Raw genomic sequence first — 11,494 nt, forward strand, 5'->3', positions numbered from 1 at the left:
TACCCTCTGTAGTGCCTTGCGGTCGGAGGCTGAGCAGTTGCCATACCAGGCAGTGATGCAACCCATCAGGATGCTCTCGATGGTGCAGCTGTAAAACCTTTTGAGGATCTGAGGACCCATGCCAGATCTTTTCAGTCTCCTGGGGGTGAATAGGTTTTGTTGTGCCCTCTTCATGACTGTCTTGGTGTGCTTGGACCATGTTAGTTTGTTGGTGATGTGGACTCCAAGGAACTTGAAGCTCTCAACTTGCTCCACTACAGCCCCATCGATGAGAATGGGGGCATTCTCATCCTCCTTTTCCTGTAGTCCACAATCATCTCCTTTGTCTTGATCACGCTGAGGGAGAGGTTGTTGTCCTTGCGCCACACGGTCAGGTCTCTGACCTCCCTATAGGCTGTCTCATCGTTGTCCGTGATCAGGCCTACCACTGTTGTGTCATCAAACTTAATGTGTTGGAGTCGTGCCTGGTCGTGCAGTCATGAGTGAACAGGGAGTACAGGACGGGACTGAGCACGCGCCCCTGAGGGAACCCCGTGTTGAGGATCAGTGTGGCGGATGTGTTGTTACCTACCCTTACCACCTGGGGGTGGCTTGTCAGAAAGTCCAGGATCCAGTTGCAGAGGGAGGTGTTTAGTCCCAGGGTCCTTAGCTTAGTGATGAGCTTTGAGGGCACTATGGTGTTGAACACTGAGCTGTAGTCAATGAACAGCATTCTCACATAGGTGTTCCTTTTGTCCAGGTGGAAAAGGGCAGTGTGGAGTGCAATAGAGATTGCATCAGTGGATCTGTTGGTGCAGTATGCAAATTGGAGTGGGTCTAGGGTTTCTGGGATAATGGTGTTGATGTGAGCCATGACCAGCCTTTCAAAGCATTTCATGGCTACAGACGTGAGTGCTATTGGCCGGTAGTCAATTAGCCAAGTTACCTTAGTGTTCTTTGGCACAGAGACTATAGTGGTCTGCTTGAAATACGTTGCTATTACAGACTCAGAAAGGGAGAGTTTGAAAATGTCAGTGAAGACATTTGCCAGTTGGTCAGCGCATGCCCGGAGTACACGTCCTGGTAATCCGTCTGGCCCAGCGGCCTTGTGAATGTTGACCTGTTTAAAAGCTCTTACTCACATCGGCTGCGGAGAGCGTCAACACACAGTCGTCCAGAACAGCTGACGCTCTCATGCATGTTTCAATGTTACTTGCCTCAAAGCGAGCATAGAAGTTATTTAGCTTGTCTGGTAGGCTCATATCACTGGGCAGCTCTCGGCTGTGCTTCCCTTTGTAGTCTGTAATAGTTTGCAAGCCCTGCCACATCCAACAAGTGTCAGCCGGTGTAGTACGATTTGATTTAAGTCCTGTATTGACGCTTGCCTGTTTCATGGTTTGTCAGAGGGCATAGTAAAATTTCTTCTTCCGGGTTAGAGTCCCACTCCTTGAAAGAAGCTTTAGCTCAGTGCGAATGTTGGCTGTAATTCATGGCTTCTAGTTGGGGTATGCATGTACAGTAACTGTGGAGACAACGTCATCGATGCACTTATTGATAAAGCCAGTGACTGATGTGGTGTACTCCTCAATACCATCGGAAGAATCCCGGAACATATTCCAGTCTGTGCTAGCAAAACAGTCCTGCAGTTTAGCATCTGCTTCATCTGACCACGATTTCTATAGGCCGAGTCACTGGAGCTTCCTGCTTCAGTTTGTGCTTGTAAGCAGGAATCAGGGGGATAGAGTTATGGTCAGATTTACCAAATGGAGGGAGAGCTTTCTATGCGTCTCTGTGTGTGGAGTAAATGTGGTCTAGAATTGTTTTCCCCTCTGGTTGCACATTTAACTTGCTGATAGAAATTAGGTAAAACTGATTGAGTGCAGTCTTAGTGCCAGCCTCGGTCTGTGGTGGCATGTAGACAGCTACGAAAAATACAGAAACTCTCTAGGTAGATAGTGTGGTCTACAGCTTATCATGAGATACTCTACCTCAGGCGAGCAAAACCTTGAGACTTCCTTAGATATTGTTCACCAGCTATTGTTTACAAATATGCATAGGCCCCCGCCCAGTGTCTTACCAGAGGCTGCTGTTCTGTCCCGCCGATAGTGTATAACCCCCCAGCTGTATGTTCTTAAAGACGTCGTTCAGCCACGACTCGGTGAAACATAAGATATTACAATGTTTAATGTCCCGTTGGTAGGATATACGTGCTTTCAGATTGTCCCATTTATTTTCCATCGATTGAACGTTATCTAGCAGAATGAAAGGCAGGGGCAGATTAGCCACTAGTCGCCTGATCCTCACAAGGCATCCTGATCTCTTTCCGCAAGACCTACGTTTCCTTTTCCAGCAAATCACAGATCTGGGCCTGGTGTTTGTAGTATATCCCTCGTGTCCAACTCAGTGAAGAAGAAAGAACTCTCCGTCCCATTCGAGGTGAGTAATGTTCTGATGTCCAGAAGCTATTTTCGGTCATTAGAGACGGTAGCAGCAACATTATGTACAAAACAAGTTACAAACAAGGCAAAAAAAACAAACATCACATGGTTGGTTAAGCGCCGATAAGACGGCAGCCCTCCCCTCCGACGCCATCTTGAAGAAACGGGCCCCTATTGAGGAAGCATTTGGTACTTGGTGAAACTGCTACGTCTATTTGAGATATTACAACAAAGAAGTTCCTTCAAACAACCCATAGACTTGGGTTTAATTCCTCACTCCAACCCTTCAAACTGTTTCTCCCATGTACCCGTCTCCCCTTCTGTAATTTCATAACTGTCTCAATAAAGTAGCAAGATACCTCCTCAAAACAGGTTGTTTTCTAATCAAAACATGGATTAACTGAGATTTCCCTATTTTAGACAATATCTCTTTAGCCTGGGTACCAGTCTGTTTCTGCTGTCTTTCCACTTCTTGATTTTGTCAGGACAAGGATTATAGGAAGTGGAATGTTACCTTAAAACAGGTTCTGGATTTCAAGGTACCCACTACGCATTTACCGTCAGGCTGTGTCTTTTTGACGTCAATATAAGGCGTATTTTATTGATGTCTGGAAAATACGTGTATTAAACATCCGGTAAATAGGCTTTCGAACCTTTCATTCAGTCACTGAAATGCATGTGATGTCAACATCGGGAACGGATGTCTAAAAGACGTCTTCTCAACGTAATTTTGCTGACTGGGTAATATCTCCTCTACCAGTCATGACCCAGAACAACATGTCCATCATCCATCAATACATCAACAGCAGGCCTGCGCCCACAGCTATTGTACACAATACACCGTCTGTGGCACACAATGGAGGGTGACGTTAAATGAAGAAAGAGAGCGCAACCAAGCTGCCATGTCAAATGAATACCCGCTAAATCCATGAAAAACACAGCACAAGCCATTAACATCAGCTGCTTTCAATCAATGGGTCACTGTGTGGGATATAGACAGTAAAAACAAAACTACATAATTCCTTGGGAAAGGTAGTCAGGAAAGAGGATTTAAATTGTAAGATGATTTTTAAGATTAAATATAAACGTGAATTTAAGCAATTTGCTGTGAGAAGTCGATATTATGTTACTATTCTATCAAACTTAAAACTTGTAAGTTTCCATTAACAAATTTGAGAAACATTGACAGGTCTTAACCATAGACACATAATTGGTCCCAACCAGCCCATTCACACTAAATCGGTAGCCCCTGCTAGTGGCCACAGCATAGTACTACATCAGACGGACAGGAGTCATCCTCACCTTAAGCTGCAGTTCCACCGCCTGACTACTATGCTGCTTCTTGCTCCGGCCAAGAGCTTCATCCAGCTTCAACTCCAGCTCCTCCCTCATATTCTCCAGACGTTCATATTCCTTCTTCTCCTCGTCTATCTTAATCTTCAGCTCCTCATACACCCTCTCCGCCTCCTCTTTTTTAGTCTTCAGTACCTCATACTCCTCCTCCACCTCCTCGGTCTTATCCATCAGCAGCTCCAGAACCTTCTCCTCCTCTTCTCTCTGCTTCTTCAGCTCATCGTAGTCCTCGTACTCCTCTGCCTTCTTCGTAACATTCAGCAGCTCATCGTATTTCTCCTGCAGCCCCTGCAGTTGACGCCGCACATCGTTCAGCTTGTCCTTGGTCTCGGACTGCTGGAGGCGTCTGCATGAAAGAGAGACACATCACCATCTGACAACAGATTTCACTTTCCTTTCCACCTTCAAATGAATTAACTGGAATAGCATCTACTATCAGCCAACACAAATCTGAGATTATACTGGGTTTGGTTTTGGGCTAAGTTCTCGAGACAAAGTTAAGGTGGGACCTTTCATGGGTCTTGACCTGGTCCAGGAGCAGTAGTTCTGTCTGGAGACAGACGGTGTGCATCTGAGGGGCGGCTATCCCTTCTCCCTGAAACACACAACACAGGACAGGCAGTTAAGTGACAGGCAATGTTTGAAAGACAAACCCTACTGCATGACCACTTCAATTATTTTTGAAGCAACAGATATTTCTATAAAGATGGTGATATCAATAGCTGATTTGTTGTAGTTTGATGGGGTCTCATCTCCATACTGCGTTTGGTTGTACCTTAGCCAAGTTAAGCTGCAGTGCTTCTGGGTGGATCTTAGCCGCGTTGTCAGAGTGCTTCATTTTCTCCACCTAGGGAACAACAGCATGAGCACATTACATACAGTAACTATCGTGAACTTCACCCCCCCCCCCCCCCCCACACACACATTGTAGCCAAAATGACTGCATCTTGTCCATGATCCATTTCTTTATGACAATTTAAGGAGGGGGGGGGGGATAACTGAATCCAGGAATGGCAGATTACCGTCTCTAGGAGGGTCTTTCTCTCTGCGTCCATGGTGCGCACCCTTGTCCTGAGGGCTCTGATCTCCTGGTCCAGACGATCATTCAGCTCCGTGGCCTTACGCAACTCTACCACGTCTATAGGAAGGACAAAGGGATATTTTACCCTCCAAACTATGGGTGTCACTGTCTCCACACCAGTTAGTCAGTCAGTCAGTCATACTTCTGGAAAAGCCTAAAGCGATACGGTGCAGTTCCTTTGACATTCTGAAAGGCTGTTCTCTGTAAATGCTCCACAAAGGATTTTTTATTTTTTATTTTTTTACAGTAATCCAAAATGTAAAGTAAATATCTTCTTACCACATTTCTTGAGCTTTTCCACTTCCTGTCTGAGCTGTTCTACCTCCTCCTGGGCCCCCTGCAGCTCTGGCTCTGGGTAAAGCACACATATACTTATTCAAGACCGACGTCAGAGAAATACATAGCACACAACTGGCACACAAAAAATGCACACATTAATACAGTTGCTCTTTTATTTTTTACTTTAGTTTATTTAGGAAATATTTTCCTTAACTGCATTGTTGGTTAAGGGCTTGTAAGTAAGCATTTCACGTCAAGGTCTACACCTGTTGTATTTGGCGCATGTGACAAATAACATTTGATTTGAATAGTAACTATTACCGTCACTTAGCAGAGAAACGGGCTGTGTGAAATCTGGCCTCACCATAGGCACTCTGGGTCATGCGGGCTGACTCGAGCTCATCAGTCAGACGTCGGATCTCTCTGTGGGCCATGGCCAAGCGGCGTGATGCCTCCTCCAGGTCTCTCTCTAGACGGGCCCACTCCCGCTCCACACCGAGCCCTGACCCCGGCCTGAGCTCAACCTGGGGAGGGAGAGAGAGCAGACCACAACACTGAGCACGGAGAGGAATCTATCATCGCTGTCTACAGGAGTACTATTGATTTGACAAATCATTCTCTGCAGGAAAAGGTGGAGTCATTTGAAAGATCACTGTTGTGAGGCCTTAGCTAATCCTCACGCCGAGAAGGTTAAAACGGAATAAACAGAAACATTCGATAAAAATGAAAAAAATTGGTCAGGAAATCACACGTGCAGTACATGCATTTGGTTCAGACAAGAGACCATTGACACTGAGGGGTGTAGACTCCAAAATACCCATTACATCCACACACCCAGAAACATGGAACCATGTTAACTAGAAAGAGTTAGCGTTTTCCTCATGAATCTTGTTCTGGAGGCAGCTCTTCAGAGTGGTCACCAGCTGGCACAGCCACAACGTCATAAAATCATTAACCCTAACTTTAACCACACTGCTAACCCTAATGCCTAACCGTAACTTTAAATAAAGACCAAAAAGCATATTTTTGTTTTGATTAATTGTTTCAATATAGCCAATTTTGACCCATCTGGCAGAAATCGCACAGTTCTTCCTCAAGGACAAGACTCATCCCAATAAACGTCAAGCTGCAAAGAGAACAGGAAAGAGATACAGCAAACACAGCAATTAGAGGGCATGCACAAGGGGTCCCATCACCATGCTGAAGAGTTTCAACATAAACTAGAGCATCTTATTCAGGCTTGGCTAAGTGTTAACTGGGATGCAGTATTATCTAAATGGACATACTGAGGCCAAAGCCTGTTTGCTCTGAGCTGCCTTGCGGAGTCCAAAGAGCCTCTTCCATGGGCTCTGGCCACGTGAGGGTGCCCCCTTGTGGAAAGACAGTGGAATGAATTAACAGTTTAGTCACAGACTGGATCATCTTCCCTCTCCATGGTCTTACCAGCGGAGCTGCAGCACATCCAATGTCTATGACACCCTGATTTAGCAAATTCACTATAACAACATGAACCAACTATAGTATCTCCATGTAACTATATATCTTCATGTATCATTTGTGACAGTTACTAAACCACTGGAACAAACTGAACAAGAAAATAAATGTGACTTCTAAAGTACTTTGGTTAGCCCTAATCCTCTCATATAAACTCAGTATAATCTTGGACTGAGAGAAAGCATGAGACAGCGAGTTGGTCTCACCTGGTCCATGCTCTCTTTGGTGCACTGAGTCTGGGACTGTGTCTCCTGCTGGCTGGCAGATGGGGTGCCTGCCTGGGCATCAGGGACTTGCGGGGCCTGGGGGTCATCAGGTCTCTCCAGCAGGGAGGCCCTCTCCACCAGCAGGTAGGCCACCTGTTCACTGTGGCTGCTGGGAATCACTTCTGCCAGGCCCTCCTGGTACAACATCTCAGCCACCTCATTCATCTGGGCATCTGCACACACACACACACACACACTTTATTTTCTTCCTTACTGTGTAAGTGCAATACCTACAACACTTCACTTAAAAGGGGACTATTACACATTGGCAAGGACACTGATTTGACAGGGAATGGGATACACATTTGAATCCTACACACAAAGAACCATATGTGCGTTTAGATTGTATTTTTGTAGACTTGAGACATGAATCATTATAAAAAGGAAAAGATGTATGAAATCAAACTAGAACGTATAATTGAAAGAGAATTGTGATGACATGATTGTTCAATAATTACATTTGATGTGGAATACACATACCAAAAAAAAAGACTGTTGACAAATTTTTTTTTTAAAGCAACATGGTTATTCGTTCCAAAGGTTCATTTGTTTCCATAGGGTTACATTTTTCACATCTTATCTGGGTTCTATGTCCCACCTTGCTGGAGTGTCAGGCGTTGCAGCTGGGCCCTGAGGACCTCATTCTCCTGCTCGTACTCCTGAGCCAGGGCATCCCTCTTCTCTGATAGGCTACGGATGTGCTCCAGGTACCTCTGCACCTGAGACAGACACATATCATCAGCTCAGGCCCTGAGCTTTGGCTGAAGCCAGATGAGTGAGTTCCTGTACCCACCACATTGCCAATCAGAGAAAAAGTATTGAGATGAATGTATGTGCAGCCTGTACAGTACAGTGTGTAGCATCACAGACAAAACTCTGGGTAATGGCTCACCTCGGCCATCTCGGCAGAGTGGCGTGCTCGTAGGCTGTCCAGGTCATGGGTCACGGCAACGAGGCGACCCTCGCTGTGCTGGAACAGCCTCCATAGGAAACCCAGCTGCTCCTTCACTGAGGCCCCGGGGGCCATGCCCTCCTCCTGCAGACAGAGGACCACATGCTCCAGCTCCTCCTGGGGTTAACATGACAGAGAGACAACCACAGAGATCAGACACTGATAGGCACCTTCCATTGAATGGAATGTCTCAATGCTGTTTCTTGCAATTGTATGATGATTGACTATCAGCTGGAAAGCAAATAGCTGCTATGAAGATGGCCAAAGACAAGGCAAAAACAAAGTGAAACTCTGGGAGACCACATTCTCCATGCTTCTCCTCCTGGGCTAGAACATCCTTCTGCTCTGACAGGCAGGGGATCTGCTCTGGGTACTGGGCAATGGGATGCACCTGAGACACTTATCAAATGGCACTTTGATGAAGAGGCACAGACTGTATCTCTGACACATACAGTTGAAGTCGGAAGTTTACATACACCTTAGCCAAACACATTTAAACTAAGTTTTTCACAATTCCTGACATTTAATCAGAGTAGAAAGTCCTCGTCTTAGGTCAGTTAGGATCACCACTTTATTCGAAGAATGTGAAATGTCAGAATAATAGTAGAGTATGATTTATTTAAGCTTTTATTTCTTTCATCACATTCCCAGCGGGTCAGAAGTTAACACACTCCATTAGCATTTTGTAGCATTGCCTTTAAATTGTTTAACTTGGGCCAAACATTTCAGGTAGCCTTCCACAAGCTTCCCACAATAGGTTGGGTGAATTTTGGCCCATTCCTCTTGACAGAATAGGTGTAACTGAGTCAGGTTTGTAGGCCTCCTTGCTCGCACACGCTTTTTCAGTTCTGCCCACAAATGTTCTATAGGATTGAGGTCAGGGATTTGTGATGGCATTGACTTTGTTGTCCTTATGCCATTTTGCCACAACTTTGGAACTATGCTTGGGGTCATTGCCCATTTGGAAGACCCATTTGCGACCAGGCTTTAACTTCCTGACTGATGTCTTGAAATGTTGCTTCAATACATCCACATAGTTTTCCTACCTCATGATGCCATCTATTTTGTGAAGTGCACCAGTCCCTCCTGCAGCAAAGCACCCCCACAACATGATGCTGCCACCCCCATGCTTCACTGTTGGGATGGTTTTCGTCGGCTTGCAAGTCTCCCCCTTTTTCCTCCAAACATAATGATGATCATCATGGCCAAACAGTTCTATTTTTGTTTCATCAGACCAGAGGACTTTGTCCCCGTTGGCAGTTGCAAACCATATGGCTGTTTTGGAGCAGTGGCTTCTTCCTTGCTGAGTGGCCTTTCAGGTTATGTCGATATAGGGCTCATTTTACTGTGTATATATTCCTTTGTACCCGTTTCCTCCTGCATCTTAACAAGGTCCTTTGCTGTTGTTCTGGGATTGATTTGCACTTTTTGCACCAAAGTACGTTCACCTCTAGGAGACAGAACGCATCTCTTTCCTGAGCAGTATGACGGCTGCATGGTCCCATGGTGTTTATACCTGCGTACTATTGTTTGTACAGATGAACATGGTAACTTCAGACATTTGGAAATTGCTCCCACGAATGAACCAGACTTGTGGAGGTGTACAATTTTTTTTCATGAGGTCTTGGCTGATTTCTTTTGATGATATCAAGCAAAGAGGCACTGAGTTTGAAGGTAGGCCTTGAAATACATCCACAGGTACACCTCCAATTGACTGAAATGATGTCAATTAGCCTATTAGAAGCTTCCAAAGCCATGACATCAATTTCTGGAATCTTCCAATAGGTTTCAGGGTACAGTCAACTTAGTGTATTTAAACTTCTGACCCACTGGAACTGTGATACAGTGAATTATAAGTGAAATAATATATGTCTGTAAACAATTGTTGGAAAAAATACTTGTCATGCACAAAGTAGATATCCTAACCAAACTATAGTTTGTTAGCAGAGAAATTTGTGGAGTGGTTGAAAAACTAGTTTGAAACTTCTGACTTCAACTATAATTTATTCATGTTTTTTTTTCTCCCTACTCATGCACTGCACTGTTCAGTATGAAAAACATATAGTAGACTTTCTCAGAGGGGGTGGGTTAAATGCAGAAGACACATTTAGGTTGACTGCATTCAGTTGTGCAACTGACTAGGTATCGCATTTTCCTTCCTCTGTGGATGACTACACTGTTGAGACTATGGATCCACATGACTTTGGGAAACAACTGTTGCTTATTAGCGTCAGCTGCAGTTGGGATAGTCAGGAGAGGTTTGCCTGAAATGTGCAGCTGTTTAAATGACCACCAGACCTTCCCAACTATTTTAAGAGCCGTTTTTGGAAAGGAATCTTACATTTATAATTTACTATGAGAAAAATGCCCAAGGTAAATCCTGTTAAATCAAGTTTGCGGTTAATGACAGTTGATTATAGTCATAATTCTAGTTTTGCCAGAGAAAGTCTGTCACTGTCATGGAGGGTTTGTAGCCTATATACTGTACTCTTTATAAACTTATTTTGACGGGTTGTCCGAAAAGTTGAATGGTAAATGTTGATTAACAGTTGCAAATAGGCTAGTATAAAGTCGTCAACATCAAATGGTAAAACTATGAAAGAAAGAGGGACTTACCTCACTCTGCTCCGTATCTTCCATGATAGGCGAGACAACTCGAAACAACTGGAAGAGTACTATTATTTAGGCGTTTAATCCCCAAAAAGACATAGAAGTGATTTGCTTCTCCCCAAAAAAATGGCTGGAACAAACTCGCTTTCTAAAGTGGAACACATTATCGTTATGCGACGCAACAATGTTGCATTGCATTCCAGAGCCACGGATCGCGTAATAAGGCATTGAACAATTCACGGGTTTTTAGTTCGGACATGGCTGAATACAAAAGGCGTTAGCAGACTTACTGTAGAAACACTCATCCAGCGAGACGCATGGACGACGACTCCCAAGCCAATACTATTTCCAAACAAGGATACGTTTTTTTACAAGGCATTCTCTGACCCTTCTCTTTATAAACCTTATTTCAAAACATGATACATTTATCTATTGTATTGTTCATTTTACGTGTCATGATCGCAGTTATTTTTCGTCTGTCTCGGTATGCCACGGATCAGTGCACAGTTGGTCTCACTCCCTTCCCATCATAGGCTACCGTTATTTTTGACTGGGTGGATTGTTTCGGAGTCGTGAACGCGCACCGGGATACCAGCGCACCATTCGCTTCTATTTTCTGGCTACAGAATAGGAAACATCGAGAAAAAATACATATACCCACGCCACCATGGCCTATGAATCTGTTTAGAATATGTACGTTTTTGTAGCCAACTGTCCCAATCATAGGCTTTAACATTCCTCATGTTAGTTGAATATTTTTTATACGCAGACCTACTACTAAATTAGGAAATCATCTTCATTTTGTATCGAAATAATACGGTGAATATAACTGAATGACCGTAAGATTGTGGACTTTGCATCAACCCTTCTCCATAACAGCAGAAACACTAGAGGGCGCACATATAATGCACAACATATACGCAACAAATGACCAAGCTGAAATTCTGATCAAGATAGGGGCGTCATTATATAAATTATAAACATAGAGCTAGTGGTCAGGATATAGTAGGATAGACAGTAGGATACAAGTACCAAGCCTAAC

At 44.3% G+C, this 11,494-nt stretch overlaps 1 protein-coding gene across 2 annotated transcripts in view; it reads right to left on the minus strand.

Annotated features, from left to right (window-relative positions):
- The window catches only part of si:dkey-264d12.5 (coiled-coil domain-containing protein 30), a 33,642-nt gene extending 22,626 nt beyond the window's left edge, over nucleotides 1-11,016 (minus strand). For both annotated transcript variants that reach the window (XM_064968972.1, XM_064968971.1), the window contains exons 1-12: nucleotides 10,743-11,016; nucleotides 10,459-10,506; nucleotides 7,783-7,959; nucleotides 7,489-7,609; nucleotides 6,831-7,063; nucleotides 6,417-6,500; nucleotides 5,495-5,654; nucleotides 5,131-5,202; nucleotides 4,793-4,908; nucleotides 4,546-4,617; nucleotides 4,280-4,365; nucleotides 3,720-4,116 (exon numbers count right to left, since the gene is read on the minus strand). In XM_064968972.1, coding sequence (XP_064825044.1) covers nucleotides 3,720-4,116; nucleotides 4,280-4,365; nucleotides 4,546-4,617; nucleotides 4,793-4,908; nucleotides 5,131-5,202; nucleotides 5,495-5,654; nucleotides 6,417-6,500; nucleotides 6,831-7,063; nucleotides 7,489-7,609; nucleotides 7,783-7,959; nucleotides 10,459-10,506; nucleotides 10,743-10,757 — 1,581 coding nt within the window. In that variant the 5' untranslated portion in view covers nucleotides 10,758-11,016. The remainder of the gene's footprint in view (nucleotides 1-3,719; nucleotides 4,117-4,279; nucleotides 4,366-4,545; nucleotides 4,618-4,792; nucleotides 4,909-5,130; nucleotides 5,203-5,494; nucleotides 5,655-6,416; nucleotides 6,501-6,830; nucleotides 7,064-7,488; nucleotides 7,610-7,782; nucleotides 7,960-10,458; nucleotides 10,507-10,742) is intronic.
- Between the last annotated feature and the right edge of the window lie 478 nt (nucleotides 11,017-11,494).

The sequence above is a fragment of the Oncorhynchus masou genome, chromosome 6 (assembly GCF_036934945.1).
Source record: "Oncorhynchus masou masou isolate Uvic2021 chromosome 6, UVic_Omas_1.1, whole genome shotgun sequence".
Lineage (NCBI taxonomy): Eukaryota > Metazoa > Chordata > Actinopteri > Salmoniformes > Salmonidae > Oncorhynchus > Oncorhynchus masou.